The sequence below is a fragment of the Neolamprologus brichardi genome, chromosome 10 (assembly GCF_056152115.1).
Source record: "Neolamprologus brichardi isolate AB-2024 chromosome 10, ASM5615211v1, whole genome shotgun sequence".
Lineage (NCBI taxonomy): Eukaryota > Metazoa > Chordata > Actinopteri > Cichliformes > Cichlidae > Neolamprologus > Neolamprologus brichardi.
This window is the reverse complement of record NC_142113.1, coordinates 16,700,105-16,725,902: the sequence shown is the minus strand read 5'-3', so window position 1 is coordinate 16,725,902 and position 25,798 is coordinate 16,700,105. Positions and strand designations below refer to the sequence as shown.

Here is a 25,798-nt window from a genome sequence, read left to right as displayed (position 1 = left end):
CAGGATCTTTGCATTTTTGTAGTCAATAGATAATAAGTACTTGAAATATGCATTGTGACAAACTAATTGCAGGAATTTGCAAAGATAAGACTGACATTTCCCTCAGATATGTCCATCAGTGTAAAATTGAGTTTTACAGAACTTTTGAAAGTTGAAACAATGCTCATCTACGGAATTAAGTGGTCATATTTCTTATCTCCTCCCCCTGTATGTATCTTTGTTGTTGTGAATTTAAACTCCAGATAAGAATTCTTTCTTTCTGAAAACAGAAAATGTAAGTATGGGGTTAGATCTTGGAGCATTTTACTATAGCCATTACGTAATCACGGGTCATGTGTACGACTTCTTGTTGCTATCATAGATTTTTACTCTTCTTTGGTTTTGTGAGTGTATTAACAAAACCATGGTGATGATTGTGGTGTTTTGTTGTTCTAAAAATGTTTTTTTAATTAAGAAATAATATGCATGTACTAGCTTGTATATAATCTTAATGTTATTTTATATATATATATATATATATATATATATATATATATATATATATATATATATAGATATATAGATATATATATAGATATATATTAGTATAAAGTCATACAGTAGGTTTGCTTGGATTCTAAAATATTTTAAGTTTGCACTTATCATACGACATCGTTTGGGAATTAATGTTAAACAAATTTTAATTTATATTTTAAAACACTGCTACACACATAATAGCAGTAGCAGTCACATTCTCAAAAAACTTGAAATCGCTTGTGCTTACTTCCGTTCATTCTTTCTTCTTCTTAAGCTGAAACACTGCGGGCATCTTTGCTGCCCTCCAAAGACAAAGTGCAGACTTTGCAAGTAAACAGTGTTTTTCGAATTTTAGACGAGGATGCTGCAAGAGAAAAGCTAATTTAAATGTCCCCTGCATAATATTTGGAAAATTTTATATTGTCTGCTTGCTAGATTTGATAAATGTAAATTGGGATGTGATACACTGCACTGGTATGACATTTTTTCTGATTACTGTTAAAATATACTGTAAAGTATTTACTCTGATACTGATATGATGTAATTTGTGTTGTACGCTCAAACTTTACGTAGTATCCTTAGACTCAGAATTTCATTAACAGTAAAACATGTGTTCATTTATCAGTAAAACATGCAAATGCCACTCTTTAGTAAACGACAATCTTTTCCTGCAGACACATTATATCTTTCCAAAAACAATAATAAATACATAAATCAAAACCAAATTGAGCCGAGTGTTTCTTTTTATTCACAGAACACAGCAGCCTTAAGGAAATGCTCCAAATTCGCCAGTTTACACAGTTGATCAAAGTGGAATTTTAGTGACAGGGTTCAACTTGGAATTTCCAATAAATTTAGATTAAAATTCTCAATGCAGAGCCTGAGGATGTAAATCCAAGTACCCAAACTTATTAAACCGAGTCAAACTTACAATCACTGCAAAGCTAACTGCAATAGTCAGTGCACTGAACAAATAATCTCTTTAGACTGTAGCATAATTACATGTAACATTCAATACATTTAAATAACCCCACCTTTTAAAATATGAGGCAGAGGTGTGTTCATAGACAATTTGCACATTCCAAACAAGTTTAAAGTGATCACATTGCATGTGTTCATTTCCCTCCCTACAACAACTGAACTAATAATTTGGTTTCTTACGTGCAAGCAAAGAGTCTCAGTGCGATTCACAAGTGAACTTACTCAGCATCAATTAACACTGTCAGTGTGAATGGATTTATTTTCCACCTGTGACTTTTAGTAAATGTAAATTGCAGTGAGATTTATTACTACATCAATTTGACCACAAATAACTCCTAAAATTGCCAAGTATCTCTTAAGGTGGATAAATTAATTGAAATAAATACTATCTACTGCAGTTTAACCATCTGGCTAAAATGGTACCTCTGTGTTTTGTATTGGAGGATCTACATAAAACTCCCACTGCTACTATGGATAACTATTTGAATAAGGCTACATTATTATATGTCTCCCTGCCTTTAAACACACATTCAGAAATGATCAGGGTGTAAAATTCTTCCCGCATTCTTCCTGCTTTTAAATCAGTGTCAAAACACATCGTTGTGGCTACTCCAACAGGAGTTGTGAGGTTTCATCTCTGTGAATACAACCACTCGAACAGCACAAAAATCAGAGCAAACTGAAAGGTAACTTGCCAAAATCCAGATTGTGTTTAAAGGATAAAAAGAATGTGGTTGAAACCCACGCAATCATTTTTATTTTCTAAAGCATTTTGTTATTGAAAGAACTGTCCCAGCTGCTAGATCACTACGTCGTGTCAAATACAAACTGACAATCTAGCAAAATCTGTTGTTCATTCAGATCATTTACGTTGTTTTTTCATTTTCATTAAGACTAACAAATCTTTTTATTAATGTCCATGTCAATTTTGACAAAAATGACAGAGCTAAAATGAAATTGTACGTTTCACTTTTTTCAAACAAGTGACCTGTAAAGTTCAGTCTTTGTCAGTAAGTGAGCTTCTACAGCTCAACAATTAACACTCAAGAAACCCTGTTTTGAACTTGGGTGCAATCCAAAGCATATCTTTTTCAAACACATCACTACTTCTGCAGCATCACACCTTTAAAAAAAAACCAAAAAAAAAAAAAACCTTAAGTTCCTCAGAGAGAACAACCAGGCTGTTAGTTTCATGTTGAGGTAACCCCAAAGTCAATCTGTTGGTCCCAAATCATCCAAGTTGGATGTCACCTCCCGGTAGAAGCACTGTCTTGCTGGGCACCGTGGTGTAACGGGGGTCCAGTTTGGGCACAAAGCCTTTAAAGTCTCTGGAAGCCTGAGTCCCAAACATGTCTAGCACCTGTCGGTTCATCAGAGCAAACCTAGAAAATCAGAGAGAGAAAAGGCCCTGTACAGTTTTATTGAAGACAACACGAACACAGCTGATGTTGAATAAAAGTGACAACTTAACTAAAACATTGTTTGTTTATATGAGATTCCTGCAAAGTAACTTATTTATCTTCTTGTATGGTTTGGATCAAAGCCTGATTAACAACAAGCACTCCAAGTACACAGGCCTCTGCAAGGCAGCTCAATCTCTGGGCACTATTTACTCTTAAGGGTAGTAGTACTGTCATTTTCATATATTCATTTTGTTTTCATTGGTATTTTTAAACGTACTTTGAGAAGTTTGTAGTGCAGCAAAAATCAGATAAGGGTAGCATTACAAAGGTTTACTTTAAATATACAAACATTTTGTAGGAGTAGGTAATGGATAACAGGAATTGATTGGTAAATAACTGGACATGAATAACTTGAGTTTATTATTTATTATTACACTACATTACATTTCTAACTAACTAGCCAGCTCATTCTCTTTCTCTCCACAATTCTTTGCATGCATCTCATGCGTCTCATACTGGGGTCAACTTGAAAGAAAGGCAGATGAGAAATATAAAAGTGAGGTCAGAGGTCAAATGTGACATGATATTTGGATGCAAACTGTAATGTGATATTTAGAATCCCCACACACCGGTATCATTTCTGAAATGTTGCCAATACAAACCAATTCAGTAAAATTGTAAGCATATTTTTAAAGACACTTTAAGTATGACCTTATTTGACCTTGAAGAAGCGGTCAGAGGTTCAAAGTAAGATGACATTTACAATGTCCATACATCCATACCTGCCCTGAGTTAAACGCAGCAGGAACTTCCAGTATGTTGGCCTGAGGTTCTGCACTTCCATCACAGCCTGTGTAGAAGCCATACATCAAGCATTATATCCTTGCTCAGCTTTAAAAAAGAAAAAAAAATGTGTGAAGCATATGTATGTGAGTAAGAAAGCATGTTTACTTACAGCATGGAAGCAGATCGCAGTGGAGATGGCATATATGATTGTGTCTGCATGTGGAATGTAAGGCAACCGGCCAGCCTCAATGCCCTTGAAGTAGATAGTCTAAAGAGAGGGATACATATGCCAGACATGTATAACATACTACTAGCATGTTGTATATGTTAAGTGTATTTGTTGCAGTTTCTGAAACATGTTTACGTGGCTGCACATGTCAGTGATTACTACATAAAACCAGGCAGAGATACCTGAATAATGTAAAAATGTGGTATTTAACAATAAAGCATTAATTCTGTTTTTTTATATTAATACAAGTTTATTATTACATTTACACTTTAGTTCAAAGACAATATATCAGTATGAGGACCCTTTTTTTTGTTTCTATGATTTTTGTGTTTGTTTTTACCTCCACCAGCTTAGAAAAGAGATACATGGATATTGTTGTGCTTTTGTAGAAGCACATTGAAACTCCAGCCAGGAAGCCTTCAGGAAAAAGAGAAATGGAGAAATATATGAGAAAAGAAGTTAATCAGCAAAGGCACAACAAAATCCCGAGGAGGATCATTCTGCAGGGATTTTATGTGACAGGTTACACCATCCTGTCTCACCAGCTATAAGCGCATGGAGTTCATCATCAATGTTACGCATCCAGCGCAGCAAGCAGCTTGTTCCCTGAGTGAAAGAAAAGCATAATATACAACGTGGCAAGGTTAGACAAGAAAAAGACAGGAAATCAAATGTGTAAGCAGGAAATGAACATAATAAAGATACTAATAGAAAACAAAACAGCAAATCTACCTTATAGATACTGACGAAGGAGCCTAGAAAAACCCCGAGTTGGAAGTTCTCTTTGTTGTAGAAGAGGGAGGGAAGCCGGGAGGGTTTCGAAAACATCTGTCTGAATGCTGATGGCACTTTAAGTAAACACTGAATCACGTAGCCAACACTGAACATCCTGACAAAACCCTACGGTGACAAATGATAACAAATCTTAATCAAGTATCATTATTTAAGATGTAAATGAATAAGCATTATGAGAACATCACAAAGGACTGGGATTACACAAAAACTAACTTCTTGGGAAGAGGGAGACTTACTTTGACACAGTAGGATATGCAGTTGTCATTATAATGTTTGCAACATCTGTGTCTTGGTCCCCGTTTGCATCTGGATTTGAAAAAAAAAGAAAAAGAAAAATAGTTCATGTAAGCCACAATCCAACACACTACCATGTTGTCGGGTGTGTTTTCTCTCACATCGATTCGAGCAGTTTCCTGGTGGAGGATAGAAGAGTCTTTCTTCTAGAGTCAGGCCTTTCTGCTGATGGCTGTGAATCATCAGCCAGCACAGAGTGTGTTGGGATCTCTTCTTTCCCAATGATGAATCTAAGACAGAAAACACACACCACTTCTATAAACTTTTATCTATAAACCTTTTTCATCAGCAGTGAAAATGAAGGCATCAATAGAAACAGGAACAACTTACTTCAACGCGGAGAATGCAAAGCCTTTGAGACCATCTTTACTTCTATAGTATAAAACAAAATTCAGCTTAAACTTAAAACATTAATACTTGCAACAATGTGTTCACTGTGCTGCTCTAACCTGAAGAAGAACATAAAGAGCGATGAAGTAATGCAGAACAACAGCACCTAATGGGAAGCAGAGAGAGAAAAAGAATCAAACACATGACTCATTTCACCACTGTGCAGTCTCGTCAGTACTATAAAGTAAGTCATAAATGCTTCTTTTTGGATCAGTTGATACTTTTTACTGAAGTCTGTTCAGTTTTCACAACTGGAGTTCCCTGTAGTTGCATTATTAGACTCATAATCCAACAACAAAAACAAGAGAGAGTCTTAAAAAAATTAGGTTGGCAGTAATTTACATGCTCTAAACCTAACCCTGATAACAAGCTCATAGCCCCACCCTTTGACCTTACCTCGCCATGTTTAATGGGTTTGACGACGCCTCGTGTCACTGCCATGCGAAACAAAGTCTCAGTGGCCTGAGAACAACATTACGCTATTAAAAATGCAGACACATAGAAAGGTTCACATACAACTACTAATATTCGAAAGAAGCAGCCCTTACAAGATTTGCCATGTATATTGTCAGCAGCCCTCTCCTGTGAGGATGAAAAAGAAAGGCAAAAAGGCAAAAAGTAAACTATGTGAATGAAACATGTCTGAATCTAGGAGAGGCGAGAAAAAACATACTGAAACGTAACAGACGGGTATCTCACCTGCTCTTGCGCTCCAGCAGGATGGCAATATAAGAGGCTGGCAGTGCTGAGCCAAACCCAACAGACCAGGAGTAGAAGCCTCCCAAAAGTCTCCTGCAGTTAAAATACACGCATTATTTCACTTCCTTTTTTTCCCCAGCTGGAACGTTTCAGTGAAGACAATCGCACACTGTCAGCACGAGATTTTGTCAGCTCTTCTGTCGTCCATTTTTCCATAATAAGGAAAGTATTATCCAAGTATTTAAAATGTGCACTTATTGAAACGATAGACAAAGACAATCCAAGCTGATACTGTAGTCATACAATACTTTCTGCAATTCCCTTATCCACGAGGGGTTGCCACAGCAGTGCCAGCTCCTTATGAATAAGCAGATATCTCTGTATGTTTGATTGGCCTTCCTGACGTAACACACAAGGGATTTGTATCTACTCCTGGAAGGTCCAGGGACCTTTTCCTTATTAGTCAAACCATGACACTATAGAGCCACCTTTTACTTTACTCTAAATGGGACACAAATTTACAAAGTTATTATTTAAAAGAAATGTTTTCTTAAACTAGAAAACAAGACGATAAAGTTAATAGTGGGTTTATTTTATCAGAGATGTCCACAGAGGGTGACCCTAATGTAAACATGACCACAGTGGCCAGGACATGAAGCTGACACACTCAGATGCTGACAGGTTAAAGGAAAGAAGCCACACGTGGAAGAAGCTAAAGTGGCTTCAGCTTCAGCAGGTGTGGTTCACAGAACATGACCGTTCATGCTCAGTTTATCCATATGTCATACTGTAAACATTTCACTTTTGTTTTCATTGATAAACATAATGACAGTGCAGCTTAGTGCTAAGTTTGTGTTTACATACTCTCGACATGGGTTCACTGACCTGAGAATGCAGAAGAAAACGATGAAGAGACCCCCATTGGTAGTCAGGAAAGAGGTAGACCAAAAGATCTCTGGGATAAGCCTTTTTAAGTAGTAATCCTTCTTCCTTCTCCTTAGAACTGCTGCTATCTGCAAAGCACAGTGCGTTACTGCACACTGGAGATGCAAGACAAATACAGTTCCAACTCTGCTAAAGTTTACACTTACAGTCGTGACGAGTGCCCAGAGGGCAATGAAATTTACTAAGGGGAACCTGGCTGAAGTTGCATGACATGTTTTTGCTCCTTTATCTGATCGGCCACATGTACAACTTGGACTTCGTACCTAAGTGCAACACTAGCGACGTGCCAGCCTATCTTTAGAGGTTTTCTGCGAACTACTAAGCCATTTTACTTTAGTTAGCTCGCTAACTTTAGCTATTTAGCTAGCGTCAAAGTCCACAGTTATATTTCAGGTCAAACGTCTTACCAGGTAAAGAGGCGCGTATATTTTAAAGGACACCTCCAGAGCACTCCTAGTCACATCGGCAGCAGACTGCACACACGACGGGCTCCAAGTGTGGCCGATTTCGTAGCAGTTATGCGGTATTTTGCTGAGAGCAGCCATGTCTGTGCACAGTGACAGCAGGAAGGTGGTAGGCTGCCGTGCGCGTTCCCTGAAAAGGGCGCGGTCACGAGGATGAGCTGTGCACGCGCCCGGTGCTGATCAATAAGGTTAGGAGAAGAGTCCTCTTTACACAGGTGCAATAACAGCTGCGATATTTTTATAGGTAGCCTGTTACAAGCAAGTCTTGCATCCAGCGACTAACCCAGATATGCCGAATAATTTCTTTGTTTCCGTCAGTGTAAACACACAAGTTATGGTTCAATTTTCGATTGAGCTTTATTAAGATTGAGAGAAGACCCTATTTCAAATTAGAAGCACAGAATGGAATTACTGCAGAGATATGTTTTTGCTCCTTTAAGTGCCTGCTTTTTTCCAACAGAGGCACAACTTTGTGCACCTATGGACTTTGGATCAACACGGTCTGGAAAATGTTATGAAAATCAATCAAAACTTATATCTTGATAGAAAAGTACTCATATGTTTTACAGATTTATGCAAGAAATTGTCATATATTTATGACTGTTTTACATTCTGAACATTAATCCCAATATAATCACAGTGGAAATGTTCAAACTTTCATTGTTGTGGAAATTCCATGTTGCTATTAGTCTTTCCAAAGAAACAACAACAACAACAACAACAAAACCCCCCAATGAACTGGAAACTGAATCTTTATCTTTTCAGAAATATGAGATGCCTGAAAATATCCAGTATAACAACTTTTTTCTATTTTCTATCTCCTCCATTAAACTCATGCTCTTATATCACGTGGTTCCCTGTCCCATGGTAGTCAGCAAATCGACAGCATCTCACTGCACTGTGTACAGTATGGAGAGTGATGCAAATTTTACAGAGCAGATATTCTTTGTTTAAAAACAAAATTAAATAGAACACTAATACCACACATCATCTAAAACTTGTTAGTTTTAAAGTCTGGCCTCTACATATAGATACGTCATATACCAAGCTTCATGTATATTCTTGTACTGTCCCGACTAGGTCAGCAGGTGTCACCCTTGCCTCCTAAATTACGACACAAAATTTCAAGTTGGAGAATGTAAGGTTGTGTAGAAGGGAATGAGCTCAGTATGAGCTGGTTTTAAGAATTTCCACTTGTTAAAAACCATTCAAGACTATTTTAAGAGGACTTTCTTATTATTATTTTGTTTGTTTTATTTTTAATGCACTTAACACTGACCTATGAATCATCGAGCAAAAAACGGATGAAACAGTGTTTTGTTTTTGTTTTTTTGCAAAAAACCATAGTTGGTTCCTATTTTAACTAAATCTGTCAAACATTTTAGTGATAACACAGCTTAACAGGCATAAAATAGTATTTTTATCACCTACAGCACATGAACAGTATCTGAAACTAATGTTCTTAGGAAATAAGAAAAAAATCTTGCAAAGACCTGACATAGGACATGAGAGATGCATTTGGTCTACTGTTCACGGTAAAACTATGATACTGGAAATTTCTGCATAAAATATCAAAATTAAAAATAATTACTCTGCAGAAAAAAAGTTCCCCGTCATCCTTAAATGGATTAATATTACCGCTGCAGATGTTTAAGGTGGTGCTTATTTTAACTATGCTTAAAGTCCAGCATCATATTATTTGTAGCTTAACATATGACTTGTGTACTATTAAGTAACTTAAATAATATTGCACTAAAACTTAGTAATCTTAAAGTAAAGAAGCTATGGTTATAAAAGGATTTTTGGATTCTTGCAGCTGGCTTTTCATAAATCGGTATTAGAAAACAGAGCTGCACATGAGCCTAAAATCATGCCCAATATTTTCTACACTGACATTCATGAAAATTCTTATTTCCTCGGGGTTCCCCTCCCTTGTTCTTGGCCCCTCACTGTGCCGCCCTATGTTTAAAAATTCTGGAACCGCCACTGGTGGCAACACCTAGAACCGTTAAAGGAAGATAAGGTAAAAAAAATTGAGTTATTTGTATGGGCTGCTATTTCATCAGTCTACTGTAGGATCAATCTAAAATCAGAAACAAATAAAACTGTAAACACACATCAAAAGTGCTTTTTGTGAAGCTGAAAAATCAAATTAGAGATCCACAGTGCTTGGCACTGCCTCTTTTGCGTAGTGGATCTAACTAACCTAATTTCCCAGCAGACCGCTTCAATTACATCCAGAAAAAAAATAATTGACTTGGGAGTACTTACTGGTTCTTATTCCTGCACATCAGATACTACTGGAGGCGTAGCCTCTGACTGAATAGCCTGACTGTTTTTGCTTTGAGTTTCGTAAGCGCTGCGGTCCAGACGGACATTCGCACTCACATGGAAGAGTGAAAGGTTACCACTTGTTCCTGTACCAGCAAAACCCGCTGATCACTTTGGCCAGCATTTAAGACTGCGATCAGCTGAATATGGCACGGACCTTGGGGTTGTTTGCAACTTGTTTGCTGATTTTTCTTCTTTCATTGGGCGCGAACGGGGAGCGCGGCAGGGAGAGAGTTTATTATGTGGGGATCATTGAGGACTTCTGGGATTACGCACCAAGTGGAAAAAACCTGCTTAACGGGAAAGACATCGAAGACGATGAGTGAGTTGACAAGTATGCTCAGATACCAATTGCTTGTAAATATTCATTTTTATTTTTAGCGCCTTTATAATGTCTGAGATCACTCACAAGTAGAAAGTCATTATAACTCATGTGGGAATAAAAATAGACCGCGAAAGAAAAGACAGTTTGGAGATACAAAAAAGTTTTAGTGCAAAACTTGTGGATTATGTCGCGTGCTCGGGGTGTGACAGTGTCTAGACTTTGTGTGCTTTGCTGGCAGTCTAACGGATGTGCAGGAAAGATGACAATGACTAACAGCGAATTACTGTCTCCTCTCATTAGATTAGAGGCTTCCTTTACTGTGTATCTATCTGCCATGTGTCTTTATGTGCAGCCAATCACCAAAAAGGACGCACAGAGATCCTGTCTGACAGAAGCATTTGTATCACACCATGGTTAGGAATTTAATGAGAGATGTGACAATGAGACTGTGTGACCCTTGCATTTCACAGTTTTCAATTTCTAGAAAAAAAAAACATATAAAATAATACTGTTAATGCAGCTTGTACTTACATCACATGTAAGCATTGACAACTCACAACATTTGTCTGTGTTTCTGCTGTTATAGTTCAGGAACCAATACCTAATAATCAAAAATCCCTTTCTTATATTAAAAAAGAGGACATTAGACTGGATACATTTGCACATTTTTCATGAAATGAAGGAATGCTCATGGGTGTTGCGCAATGATTGAGACAATTTTGTCCTTCCTGTCAGAGAGATAAATAATTGTGAAGCATAAGGGAATTGCTTCATTCTTACACAATACATAACTTTCCTAAATTTAACTGAACCTCTGGACTTGCTAATAACGTTCTCAAAGTGTACAGGCTGTACTTAAACTGTCTCAAGCTCAAGCTATTTAATCACTGCAGGGCATGTTTATCTTTGTTAGATATCATATTGTCTTTTCACTCCCATTTCATGGCAAACTGAATTCACAAGAAGCTTTAAGATGTTTCTTCCCGCCATTTGTATCCCATCATTTAAAATGTAGAATTGCGTCAAATCAACTTGCAATGCGTTTGCATGGCATTAGATTAATAAAGCCGTATGTCGTATTATAAGACAGAGAAGGGGAAACGAATAAGCAGTGCTGGAGCAATGTTAGCACTAGTTTGCTCTGTTTGGGTTCTGACTGAAACAGCGGTAATCAGACAGGCGTAAAGGTTTTCAGTCAAAATCATTTGAGAATCTATTTAAGATAATCTTACTTCCAAAAGTGCATCAGCTACAGTTTCAACAACCTGTTATTAGCTCCCCAAAACATGTTATTAAAATAATGATATGTCTAATTGTTAAAGACCTGCAACCACATGCAATTTGTTCAGTGGCTTTACATCTATTCTTACACCAGGTAAGATCTAGTTCTTGTTTGGTCTACAATGAAATTCTAGCCGTTAGACAATAATCAAAATTGTATAAACTAAAAGATCTATCATAGCCTTTTTGTGAAAACCTAGAAAGGCAATGCACTTACTTTTGCTGTATTTGTATAAGTTTGATTGAAAGTTGGTGTTGCAGCGTGGAACTTGACGTTGACCCTAACAAATACAAATGCAAGAAGAAAAAAAAGTATTTTTCTTGTCTGCCTCCTACACACTCTCAGAATTCTGTATAATCGCTCCACTGTGTGTGTCTCACATTCTTGTTGTTTCCTTTTCAAACTTTCTCAGGCATGCATCAATATTCCTACAAGGAGGGCCCCATCGAATTGGAAGTGTTTACAAGAAAGCTGTGTTCAGAGAGTATACAGATGCTTCATACAGTCGCCTGTCTCCTCGACCTGATTGGCTGGGCTTCCTGGGACCCATACTGCGTGCTGAGGTTGATGAAACTATTGTTGTCCACTTAAAGAACTTTGCAACCAGGAACTACTCTATGCATCCCCATGGGGTTTTCTATGAGAAGGATACAGAAGGTAAAATGTTCCATACTACTGGATATAGACAGAAAAATTCATGGTGCTTTTGCACACAGAGGCACACCTACAAGAACAAAGAGCTGTCAGTGAGGGTTTCAAAGTGTTATTTATTCATACTGAATGATACCGATTGTTGCTGTGTTCAAAATTTGTAATAAGAACTGAATAATATAACTTTTTAAAAATCCAAAAGGGCTTGCAGTTACATGAAACAGCTAACATTGTTTATGAAATTCCAAGTAGGCGTGGTACTGTTCTCCTAAAGCATTTCCTTTAAATGGACAAACAGTATCATCAACACCATTGTACTATTTTTTTTTATATTATCCAATGACAAAATGTATTTGACCAGAAGACACTGGGGAACATTAAAACAAAAGTAGGCATAAGTGTAATGTACACAGAGTGACTCAGTTTACACATGAGAAATTGCAGAAACAGAAGAAAAAGTGACACACCACAATTCCAGAAAATGAGTGACTGCTATGGCAGATGTTTTATAAAGATATGTCTCTTAGGTTTTCTGAACTTTACAGCTCTCTGTTATGCAAGAAGTTCGTACACCACCCACCCCCACCCCAATTTGTGAAGGGGACATCCTGCCGGAGTACACTTGAGAGCCTTGTGGAAATTGAGACTACAGCTGCAGTCCTTTCCTACTTAAAATAGAGAATGGTTATTGTTATGCTTTGTGTCATGGTTTAAAATCGGCAATTTTATTAAACATAAGGAACGTTAAGTGGCATCTTTTTGCTTAAACTGGAACTTGAGCAGAAAGATAATGAGATCACATGAGAGTGGTGTCAGCACATTAAGATACTGAGAACTGAGGAAGCAGTTAATTCTGTTAAACCTTGTCCCGACATTCACACTGTATCAGTGTTCTCGTGACTTCTCATTTATGCTTTGTTTTCAAACACACTGCCATAGAAACTAAAGGCTTACCAGAAAGTAGAAAAAAACAACAACAAAGAAAATGGATATTACCTTGACTTTTGAAACCTGCTTTAAATAACATCCTTGTAAATCTTTTCTAATATTTTCTACAAAATTCTTATTGATACTATAAACTATAATATCTCTGCTCGGCTGCTTTCTGAACAGAATGATCTCTTTGCAAACATTTTCCCTTCGTGTACCAGGTGCACTCTATCCAGACGGGACATCAAGCAAGTTGAAGAAAGATGACTGTGTCCCTCCAGGAGGCAGCTATACCTACCGCTGGGAGGTCAAACCTGAGTTTGGCCCCACAGATGATGATGCCAACTGCTTGACCTGGGTCTACCATTCTCATATTGACGCCCCCAGGGACATCGCCTCAGGACTTATTGGGGCGTTACTCACATGCAAGAAAGGTACAAATATATTTGGCAAATATATTTGATTGTATGTTTCATATTTCATACAGTGTTTTGCCTGCTGTATGCAGCTTTCTGTATGCACAAGTTGTATGTTAAATCAAATGTATTTCTACATCCTAAGCCAGTAGTCTCATTCAGAAACAGCCTTTGTAAAAATAACATAAGAAAATTGCTTTACTTGAAAAACTGCCAACGAAGGATTGCTGTGAAAATCGCACACAGTGGGACACCAGAAGGAAACAAAGATTACGCATGCTCCTTTTCTTTGAGTGCAGGAGCCTTGAAGGAGACTAATGAACTAAATGCAGCCGAGGGAGACTCTGCCGTAAAGTCCGCCCGCAGTGATGTCGACCAGGATGTTTTTTTAATGTTCAGTGTGGTGGACGAAAACATGAGTTGGTACTTGAAAAACAACATTCAGAGATGTTTTGATCCAGAAACAGTTGACCCAGAAGACCCAGACTTTAAAGAGTCCAACCTTATGCACGGTGAGAGATAGATATTTAAAGTCTTTCTAGGATCATTTAATACTGAACTAACTGCACACATTCAGTCGGGCCAAACCAGCTGATGCAACTCAGCAATCTGCATCATATAGTTTAAAATGTGTTCACGGTGAATTCCCTTCACATTTCTAATTCTGACAACAAAGGCTGTAGGAGAGGTTTTTGATAGCTAAATGTCTCATTGTCCTCTGATTGTGTGTGTTTTTCTCTGTGTGACAGCTATTAATGGGTACATGTTTGGTAACCTTCCTGGAATCGAGTTATGTCAGCACCGTGCAGTAGCCTGGCATTTGTTTGGGATGGGTAATGAGGTAGATATTCATTCTGCATTTTTCCATGGGAATACCCTGCTGGACCGTGGTCACCGCACTGACGTCCTTAGCCTGTTCCCAGCCACGTTCGCAACAGCTGAGATGGTCCCAAAAGCAAATGGAAAATGGCTGCTGGCCTGCCAAGTTAATGACCACTTGCAGGGTAGGATACTTGACCTTTAACCTATGTGTCACCTTTGACCTTCTGCTACAGCACTTTGCTGACAAAGGAAATACCCTTTTCATGGGGGTGCTGCTGTTTTGTCAAAGCCTGAGCATTCCCACAGCAGAGATTAGTATTTCTACTCTGAGCCTGCCTGGACTTGTAAAACACTTTCTAGAACTCAGCTGAATTTAAAAGCTGAAGGGTATGAGCAGACATTTTATTATTTGTTATTATTTTCAGGCTGCCCAAAATCTAGCGAACATAACATTGACAGAGTCAAACAACGACTACCGCTAATTCTTGTGAAGAACAATTACTTTTTATAAGGCTGTGCCTTTTATAATGGCTCTCTCTTGTTCCTGACCCTTTGAAAAAAAAGTAACATTACTGTTTTATAAACCTATTTAGGCTGCAAATCACACAACTGACAGCTTTACATGTTGTAGATCTGCTCAGATTTTGAGACTAACCCAAATTTCCTAAAAGATAAGCAAGTTAAACATTTAAAATGAACTCTGGAATAGTTTTATCATTTTATAGACAGTTACTGTAGCCTGAACCCCTGCTCAAAGGTCTACATCTCAGTGAGTTTTTACTTATCTAAATTATGGTTTGTACATGTGTGTGTGTGTATGTGTGTGTGTGTGTGTGTGTGTGCTGTTCCAGCTGGGATGCAGGTCTTTTATGAAGTGAAGTCGTGTAACAATGAGGCCGGATCCATGCTGGCAGGTGGAGTTGTAAGGAATTACTACCTGGCGGCAGAGAAAGTCCTATGGAACTATGCTCCCTCAGGAAGGGATTTTATCAGCAACGTATCCCTTACTGAAGCAGATAGGTGAGCAACATATTGCAAAATGTAGTCTAAATAATGCCCCAAAAGTTTATTCTGTTCTATGGACAACGCTACATCCAGATGAACAGAATCAACTTTTGAGGATTTACTTACCTGGATGATTGAGCATGCATCAAGACAGTCTAAATAATGGTTTACGTGCATCTCAAAATAAAAGGTGATTTATTATTTAGCCCAAAAAACTCAAGAGGAGACTTAAACCAAACACACCATCAGTCAAATCAACATAGTTCCATGCCAGGTTTCCCCCAAAACACACTCAAGATACCTTTATGGGTTGATCTTGTCTCTCTATCTCTGTCAGTACTCCTAACTCTAAAATGGGGCTTGACTTTCTGTGTGCATGTCCCCTGGACGGGGCTGATTATACAGTACATGTGATGCTCATTCATGTTGTGTGGTCTGGTTTGAGCGACCAATTCCAGAGCATGGGTCACAGCCCCCAGGTGGAGCATGACAGTAATGCAGGTGAACAATGTGATTCTGTGTGCAACAAGTAGAAAAAAGTTTAAAACCTTGTACTAAAGTTTGAAAGTATCAAAACAATTTATATATAATCAATTTTTACACTTATTTATGCACTGAAAAGCACGTCGTCTTTCATAACTTGCATGGAGAGTTGAAATGTAGTGACGGCTCCTTGGTGACAAAAGGAAATCTTTTAATAGAGAATCAGAGTTGTGTGTAAAGGTGCGGGCAGGTGGCAGACTTTCAAAGATTTCAAATCAGATAATAGAATTCTCAAGTTTGGGAATAGCTTGTAAAGATTCAACAGTCTAGATGATCATGCACCAATCTGACACCAGATTGGTGCATGATCTGACACCAATTTTTGTTCTAAGTAAGTAACTAAGGTCCAAGTAAGACATTTCCCATCGCTTTTACATCTAGGTCACATATTTACTACAACCCACATCCTTCTAATTTATATGTTTTTGCTTCATTTTCTTCCTCCAACTATCCCATCTCTTTCTTTTGTAGTCCATCAGATATGTTTTTTGGCAGAGATGATGGAAGGCTCGGTGGTCAATACATAAAAGTGATATACAAAGAGTACACAGATGATACTTTCACTACTGAGAAATCAGCTGATCTTGGACATTTAGGACTATTGGGTAAGTCCTCCCTTTTTTCACCATGTTCTGAATAAAAGTCACCTTTTCTCTTTTGTTATATGTTTCCTGAAACACTTAACCAAATTCATCAAGTTCACTAAGTCTCAAGTTCTCTTATCTGATTACAGTGTTCCTTTTCTATTCATACAGGTCCAGTCCTGAGGGCAGAGGAGGGTGACACCCTCAGAGTGACATTCCTCAATAAGGCTGATAGAAACTACAGCATCCAGCCTCATGGCCTTCATTATGATAAACACTTCCAGGGAAGCAGCTATGAGGATGGTGAGGAAGCAACGATACAAACACAAATAATACTGGCACAGTTAACTCAGCAAGTCAAGGAGCTGGGATATCCTGTAATTCTTAGGGGACGCTACTCTAAAAACACAAGCTGAAACTAATGATTAACTGTTCAGACTAACCAAAGCATACATTTGCATTACTGATACTTTAAAAAGAGTTACTGCAAAGAAATAAATGAGTATATCTCTACAAATTTAAAAAGGTAATTAATCACACAAAGTAAGAAATAAAAGCTGTACATTAACTTGTTCATGCTCAAAGTGCACATTGTTTGACTAATACATATGTTATTATATTAAGGTGTTAAGCATAGTGAAAAGAGAATCACAGTGCATTTTGACTGCTGTCTGTACGGACAGCAAGTAAACCAAATTGTTTGTACTTCTTTGTCTGCAACACTGCAGGTGTTGAAAAGCCAGGCTCCCATGTTGGTCCAGGTGAGAACTTTACTTACACCTGGCAGGTCCTGGAAGGCCCATCATCATCTGATTCTTCCTGCATCCCTTATCTCTACTACTCTGCCACCGATCCTGCCAAAGACACCAATTCTGGACTAGTTGGACCTCTTCTTGTATGCAAGAGAGGAGCACTTGGGGACGGCGGCAGACAGGTGCTGCTTTGGTTATGCATTCAGACACGTTCTCATGTTAAAAAAAACAAAACCTTAAGGAACCTCTGAGTGTATACACTTTTAAATAGCTAAAATCAAAATAGCACTTGCCTTTTATTTGACAAGCTGCTGGGGATTATCAAATTTATTAGAACTTTAACAATACAAGATGGCTAAGATATGGACAAAATGATTTATGATGAAAATTTTAAGTGTCATTTTTAAGTGCTTTTTAAATTCTGCGTGATGTTACCTTAAAATCGAATTAGCAGCACTTTAAGAGCCTTACTGATTCTGTAATTTTCTCTCTATTGTCTCACAGAAGGATGTAGATAAGGAGTTCTTCCTTCTTTTTTCTGTCATGGATGAAAACATGAGCTGGTATTTAGATGAGAACATTGAGAAGTTTGGCAGCAGTGAGACTAATCAAGAGCACGAGGACTTTCAGGAGAGCAACATGATGCATGGTAATAGTCTGTTTGGTGAATCAGCTGAATAGATATTACCATACCTATTTATCTGAAAAGCTATTGAATCAGCGCTGATTGTAACTCAGATTTTGTTATATTTGAGACCCGGTTCAGGTGTGTCTTTGTATTTTTTTCATATTTTTATATCTTCCTTTTCATTTCAGCTGTAAATGGGCGCATGTATGGGAACCTTCTTGGACTGGAGATGTGTTCAGGGGACAAAGTCAGGTGGTACACCTTTGGGTTAGGTACAGAGGTGGACATCCATGGCGTGTATTTTGAGGGAAACACTTTCAACAAACAAAGCACAACCCGGGACACTCTCAACCTTTTCCCTCACACCACTGTAGCTGTCGACATGAAGCCTGACACTCCCGGTTAGTCTCACACACACACACACACACACACACACTGACAAAAACAACACACTTCATCTTTTCCCAAACACACAATCTGTCATTCAGATTTTGTTTGGCAGTTAAAGTTATCCTCCATAAACATGTTTACATAAGTTTGTGTGAATGCCTCCTGTGATGCATACACTAATGCTTATACAGTACAAACAGGAAATTATCCAGAGAATCTGGTTCACATTGTCCTTATGTATGTTTGAGGCTCTTATCTGAGTTCTGCTAAAGGGAAATACCACAATGAATGATGTTTAGCTATGCCATTTACTTGCAAAACAAGGAAAACCCCAAGGAAGCTAAGCTTTGCAAAAAAATGTGCAAACAACATCTTTTTTCCTGCAGTGGTAATCATTGACAGTTTACTATTGCATTGTTTTGTCACATGCTTTTCTTCAACTTGACTCAAAATACATGCAGTCAAACTGACAGGAAACATAAGCTAGGTGCCATTTGAAATAAACATGAAATCAAAGGTTTTTTATACTATGTGCGTTTATATCTACCTTGCCATGAAAAAGTACTTTTCCCCCTTCCTGGTTTCTTATGTTTTTGCATTTCATCAAACATATTTTAATAATTAGTAAAATAAATAAATAATCACTCGAGTAAATATAATATTTCAGTTTTTCAATGATGATTTCATTAATTGATTGAGAAAAGTTATCCAAACCTATAGCCCTGTGTAGAAAGTAATTATCCCTGAGTTAAAGCTGAGTTCATTTTCACATGTTACACTCAGGCCTGATTACTGCAAGACCTGTTGAATCAAGGAATCACGTACACAGAACCTGTCTGCACAAGTGAAGTAGGCTAAAAGATCTCAAAAAGTTACACTTAAAGCCCCAATGTAAAGAAAAAAGCTGAGAGACAAAATCATTGAGGTCTGTCGGTCTGGAAGTATTCTCATGAACCACTGTGAGAGAAAACCTGGAACAGAGGGGAACCTTCCGAAAACTGTGTCTGGCGAGACCAAAATTACTCCAGGAGTTACTCCTCGATGGCTTTTCCAGGATGTCACACATTTCACATTTGTCAGAAAACATCCTGATCATCCCAAAGACTTTGGGGAAAGTATTCTGTGGATTGATGAGACAAAATGACTTCACACCAACAGTCAAATATGCTCTTGGTAGTGCGATGGCCTGGAGCTGCTTTTCTGCTTCCAGACCTGGGCATCTTGTCATAATTGAACCATGGAAACATGAATTCTGCTCTCTACCAAAAATCCACAAGGGCAATGCCCGGCCATCAGTCCGTTCCCCTGAGCTCAAGCTCACTCGACTTATGCGGCAATCCAAAAGACACCAGCAAGTTGGAGTGACCAAATAAGTGACTTAAATCAGGTCGAGATGCTTTGACTTGACCTTAAACATACTGTTCATGCTTGAAAACCGTCCGATGTAGCTGAATTAAAAATCTTCAGCAAAGAAGAGTGGGCTGAAATTCCTGCACAGTGATGTGAGAGACTTATTGTCAGTTATTGCAAATATTTGATTGCAGTTCATTCTGCGAAGAACGACACAATCAGTTATTAAGTTTGTCTTTTTCACATGGGGCCCTGTTTTTAAGGCACTGTATATCCATGAATGTGTCCAAATCCTTAACCTTTTCTTGTTTGTTGTTTCTCCAAACAGGTGTGTATGAGGTGAGCTGCACAGTAATAGACCACTATTCAGGTGGCATGAGGCAGTGGTATAAAGTTAATGAGTGCCCAGGAAAAAAAGTAAATCACAAATACACAAAGCTGAACAAGACTGTGCGATATTTCATCAGTGCTGAGGAAATAGAGTGGGACTATTCACCAAAGAGAGACTGGGAGCTGGAGAAACACCATAGCACACCAAAGGACAGGTGTGTGAGTGAGATAATTGCAGGATGATACGTTTCATTGTTGAAGCCACAACCTGTAATTCATGCCATAACTTATTACTGTTTGTTAATAGAACCAAATTGCTACTTGTCTCCCAGTCCAGGCAGCATATTTGTGGGAAAAGGAAAGAACAGAATTGGCTCACGCTATAAAAAGGTGGTGTATAGAGAATATACTGATGACACCTTCAGTGTTCAGAAGAAACGGCAGCCCAACCAGCAGCATTTGGAAATTCTAGGTAAACAGTTCTTTATGTTGTTTTTACTAAGAGAAGAATGAAGATGACATGAGTTTTATTTTCTCCTGTAGGGCCAATAATCAAAGCAGAAGTAGGAGAGCAGATCGTGGTTATATTCAAGAACAATGCCACCCGACCATACTCAATAACCACACATGGCGTTAGGGCCAGCGGTGGACACATTCCTGTCAAACCCGGTGAGAAATGAATTTTTAAACGGGCATAAAAAATACTGGCTTTTTTAAGAAGCAGTAGGATTCATACTTTTTATGTTCTCTGAACCTTCAGGCAACTTTATCGAAGTAACTTGGGATGTTCCTGAAAGCTCTGGTCCAGGGGTCACGGATCCTAACTGTATCTCTTATATCTACTACTCCACTGTTGACTTTGTTATGGTAAAAATAGAAGCACATCATTTACAGGGCAACTTGAATACTTAAGCAGGAGTTGAAGTATTAGATTTTATTCTGATAAGGTGTTTGTTTATGTTCAGGATCTGTACAGCGGCCTTCTGGGGCCTCTGGTGATATGCAGGCCTGGGACTCTGAAGCGTGTGAAGGGTTCCGATAGGGAGAGGGGTGACGTGGAGAGGGAGTTTGCACTGCTCTTTATGGTGCATGATGAAAACAAGTCCTGGTATTTGGGAGACAATATCAGAACATACCTTGGTCTCAACCCTGAGAACTTCACTCCAGATGAAGAGTTTGAGGAGAGTAACAAGATGCACGGTAAGAAGAGTGAACGGGGCCACAGAAAGAAAAACAACCATATTGGCCAAAGAATTAAACTTTAGATTTATTAAACATATTCACCTATTATATCCAGAGAAGATAAACATAAATTGATGTCTGTTGATCTTGATGTAACCTAGTATAAATGTAATCGTTTTTGTTGCCACCACAATGAATCAGGACAGCAAACCTGATGATTTTAAATGGAATGACCCAGATCTCGAAAATAGAAAATATGCACAAATTTAACAAAATTAATTTCTAACTTATAACTACAGCACCATCTGGAAACTCCGTTCTATTTGGACAGGACTATCTAAAATAGTTTTACTTTTGTGGAAGAACTTTTGAATGCTTTTATATTAAACCGTTTTTGAGATATTCATGTTCAAATGTGAATATCTTTGTTACGGTCGGCTATGTACTTTTGTTGTGCTCTGTCTTTAAGACTCCACAGGTCCTTCCCGATTGGAGAGTTGGCGGTGGCTGATTGGTCTCCAATCGGGAAGGACCTGTGGAGTCTTAAAGACAGAGCACAACAAAAGTACACAGCCGGCCCAGGGCCAATCTTCAACGTGCAAAAAGCAGGTCGACTGACCATTTTTTTAAAAAATGATCTTGAAAAGCATTTGGTATATGAAGCTAAAATTTCACAGCACTCATTATGCATGTTCAAACTTTCGACAATAAAATTTTTAGGCAAATTGGAGCTCGAGCAGATCAGAGATCAAGCAGGCTTGTGTTGATTTAAGATGGAATGAATCAATATTTAAATCTGATGTTTAGTCAGAGACACATTTTGTGAAAGAAACAGTTTATTTTGTGTCTGTTGAGCTGTTTGAAAAGTTGCATCTGAAATGACCTGACGTTACTCCATTTATGCTCACTCCTCTTCTGCAGCTAGATGCTTAAGTTCGCCAACTGCAAATTTATATCTGTACCATGAGGGCACGGTGTAGAAGTGCCAATAAAATTCTGAGGAGAGTTAAACAACACAAAAAGTTTCAAATGCAAATTATATAAGATAAAATAAATTACATATAACACATAATAACAAGCAAATCCCCAAATTCAGCCTACAAACATCAATGTACATCATCTAAAGTTGATCCAGCAGGAAGCAGGAACATTCCACTTCTCTTTATCAGACAGGAGAAAGTGAGGTTGAATTAAATAAAGTAAAATATTGGATACAAAATCAGACCTTTATTCCTCAGCTTGCTTTTGATGAGTGTGCTGAAGTGTGTTTGCTTTTACATTTCCTGTTTCTCTTGTGCACCATGTCTCTGATTCTGTGCGTGAATGTGTCTGCTGCAGGGATCAATGGGAAGCTATATGGGAACCTCCATGGATTGGAGATGACTCAGGGCCAGAAAGTTGACTGGTATCTCATCGGAATGGGCAACGAAATAGACATGCACACTGTTCACTTTCATGCAGAGACCTTTACTTACAAGGTTTGTTTGTGCTTTGTTAGTGGTCACTCGCAGCGGGAAGACCATTCTTTCTTTCACACCGAAAGAATCACATCACTTCACTGTTCCCGTTTTTTTGCACCACTCTTATGTGTGCCAGACGGACCTTGTGCACCGTGCAGACGTCTTTGATCTGTTCCCTGGGACCTTCCAGACTGTGGAGATGGTGGCTGGAAACCCAGGCACATGGTTGCTCCACTGTCATGTGACTGACCATATCCATGCTGGCATGGAGACCACTTTCACCATCAAAGGTTGGTCAGTGTAAAGGATCTGCGGGGCAGTCTCTCATGTTAATACACTGTCACCTACTAATTAGAAATGAGTTTAACATTTCGCTTGTTTGTTTTTTTCAGTTCCAGAAAACTCCTCGCATGGTAAGATCAGTTTTTTTCACGTAAACATTGTTACTGGGCGTCACTGGGTGGAAGATTTCAGTATTCTGTCACTTTAACTTTATATCAAATAGAGCCTAAAAGTAATGCAACTTAATTTTGTAGGATACATGATTGAAAAATTTATTTCACACAGAGTATTGAATTTCTTTAACAACTTTTGTATTATGACACTATTACTATTTCAAAGGACTGCATTGTATTACAATAACTATGATGTCATTGTCACAAAAATACACTTTAACACACCGGATTGCTATTTATACTTTTAAAGATTATAGATTGTTTTTTTTAAAATGTATTATGTGTCTGAATATATTCCTGATTCCATATCCTGTGCCTGGAATTACATACAAAATGTTTGGAGGCATGATTTTCAGTAACCAAACATGCATAAACACTGGAATATTTCTTCAAGAGCAGTGGTCTTTTTTATTTGGTGTGGTTACTACCACAGCATACCATCCTCTGCGGCACACCATCGGTCACAAGTACTGCAGGACAAAGCATTTCCTCAGTACTGTTATGTAATTCATGGGGAATGTTTTTAAAGTTTATCTGTCTTTGCTCTGTTTGTATTGGGTATAGCAAAACAGTCATTTGCGTCAGGTGTCCTTGTGGCACTGCTGATGCAGTGCTGCTAAGGAATTTTTGACTAAGCGTAAATGTTGATAAGGCAGGTGTTACATTTAGTGTTCCCTTTTTCAAAGATCAAACATATGCATTTCTAGAAAACTGTTACCTGCAGCCCATCACAGGAAAGATTCATAGATTTTTGGGTAATGTTGTAATGTTTTTTCTGGCTTCCCTTATCTCTCACTTATATTTCTTTTCTTTTACACCACCAGGAACTAAAAGCTCCATAAAGATGCTGCTCTCGCTGTTTGTTCTACTGGCTATAGGTTAATGATGAGGGACCCTGACAACAGATTATATGTGTAGATTATAACTGTGGTCACTGATGCACTTATAAAACACAGAGTTGCTGTCACTTGTGTGTTTGATTGAGATCATGTACATAAATATCAAGCACGGCCCAGGCCAGTTAAATTATATATACCACTTTACAATCATGTATAATGTTCAAGATGACTTTATGCATTAGAATGAAGGAAACAAAGCATTTTACAGTTGGGATTTGTTTCTGTTGCTGCTTTCTGTCATATTGCACTATGTTGGCTTTTATTGTTATTTTTTTTTATTTTTTTTACTTCTGCTACCAAATACTGGATTTCAAGTATGAATGTGCAATAAAAAAAAATTCATCTGCACTGTGGCATGCGTCAGTGTGAGTAATTCATTTTCTTGTGCTTGCACACCAGTGCTGGGTTTGGATGTGGAACAATCTGTCCCACTAGACACCCACAGATTTCTTTTCTAGATGTGAACACTTGAGGAGAGTATATTTTTAAGACAATCTAGACTTATTTATGCTTAGAAATGAGTACTAATGAGTAGAAATTTCAGAGAGAGTAAAGATTTATTGGAGAATAAACAGTACTCATGGTACATACCACAGACGAGTAAATAGCAGCATTTTTGTGAACATGAAAGGTGAAAAAAATTGAACAAATTCCCCAAAGTTGACTCATTTTACTGTTTTTTAGCTGAGCTTGAGCTTTGCATATGGACCATGAACCTGGATGCCTGTGCCAGGATCACTAAAAGCCACAAGGTGGCGTTAATTCTATTAAAAAACAGCAAGTTCTCATTGTGTGTGCCACAATTGAAAAGATACCCGATATTTTTTTGGTTTTTACCTTAAGATTAGCAGTTAAACATACAGATTTGGCCCCTTGATGAGACAGTAAACAATATCTAAATGATTAGACTATTTGACACAAAGGTAAGGTGTGAGAAGCAAGCAGGTCAATAAATGGTTTTGATAAGGCTTGGAAAAACAGTGCACTAGTGATTAAATGTACTTGATGTGACTGTAAAGAGTTTGTCAATAACTGTAAAGTAAGGCTGGGTACCTGCACCTTGTGATGGGCCTGCTGATATTCAAACAGACTGATTAGAGCTGAAAATTAGAGATGAGAGATCCCATTAGTTTAACTGTTTTGCTGTTGAAAGGTTAAAAGAGTGCTCTCAGTGTGAGATACTGAAGACTGTAACAACACAAAGCAGCACATCAGTGTTTATGCAGATATGGTCACAGTGGTCACTGAATCATTGAGTGGCCAATTGATTAGAGCTGAATCACAGTCCACTGCAGGGGGACAAACTCAAGTGTCCAACCTGAAAAACAAGTTTGCTGATATAACTCTGACATTTCGGTGTAAACGTGTGTTAAGTTGCTTTAACCAGATCAGTTTTTTCATTTAACAGTGTGCTTAGAATTCAACTAAGAAACAAAACCAATAATAAAAATTAAGAAGGGGCAAATACTTACAGGAAATAAAAACTGCAGCTCATTTAAAGTCTTATGTGTACAAAAACACTCAATACAAGAGTTGCTCAAGAGGGTTTTGGTCGGTTATGCTGAAGCTTTAGTTAAATCAACTTTAAAGATTTAAGACTTTAACTTTTACTGTTGCTGAATTTTAACAAAGACTTCAACGCAGGATTCTTCTTTGATGTTCTCTGTACTCTAATTTCTCAGATTAACATAAGTAAACAGGTGGCGTAAATACTGAAATAGGGGAAGTCTGCTCTTATTCTTTATCAACTGATACAGACAGCCGTCATATTTCCTGTCATTACCTGTAAAATCTGTTTAATTAGACACAGGTTTTTTTTTTATTTTTTCTTCATAGTTCACCACATTTAATTAAAGTAAAATAATGGCTTTAGACCCACAATTATTAAATTATATAACTATCTGGTGATAAAAGTGTCAACAAAATAAAGGCTGGTTGGAGTCCAGACATACTGCATGGCA

General features: G+C 38.0%; 2 protein-coding genes across 2 annotated transcripts; one reads left to right on the top strand and one right to left on the bottom strand.

Moving 5' to 3' along the window:
- Positions 1-1,251: 1,251 nt before the first annotated feature.
- On the bottom strand, positions 1,252-7,620 carry tmem135 (transmembrane protein 135). The gene is made up of 15 exons (XM_006800051.3): positions 7,446-7,620; positions 6,979-7,106; positions 6,094-6,186; positions 5,943-5,976; positions 5,791-5,856; positions 5,454-5,500; positions 5,335-5,376; positions 5,106-5,234; positions 4,947-5,016; positions 4,648-4,815; positions 4,458-4,521; positions 4,256-4,332; positions 3,856-3,954; positions 3,683-3,750; positions 1,252-2,879 (listed from the first exon to the last, which is right to left on the bottom strand). The coding sequence occupies exons 1-15, from the start codon at positions 7,581-7,583 to the stop codon at positions 2,729-2,731; spliced, it is 1,374 nt and encodes a 457-aa protein (XP_006800114.1). The 5' UTR covers positions 7,584-7,620; the 3' UTR covers positions 1,252-2,728.
- A 2,244-nt stretch (positions 7,621-9,864) lies between these two features.
- Positions 9,865-24,185, top strand: hephl1b (hephaestin-like 1b). The gene is made up of 20 exons (XM_006800050.2): positions 9,865-10,155; positions 11,853-12,097; positions 13,243-13,455; positions 13,737-13,949; positions 14,187-14,441; positions 15,111-15,279; positions 16,279-16,412; positions 16,563-16,694; positions 17,120-17,325; positions 17,648-17,792; positions 17,960-18,172; positions 19,840-20,056; positions 20,174-20,313; positions 20,385-20,510; positions 20,602-20,708; positions 20,807-21,041; positions 22,362-22,501; positions 22,620-22,773; positions 22,876-22,896; positions 23,763-24,185. The coding sequence occupies exons 1-20, from the start codon at positions 9,980-9,982 to the stop codon at positions 23,819-23,821; spliced, it is 3,300 nt and encodes a 1,099-aa protein (XP_006800113.2). The 5' UTR covers positions 9,865-9,979; the 3' UTR covers positions 23,822-24,185.
- Positions 24,186-25,798: the final 1,613 nt, after the last annotated feature.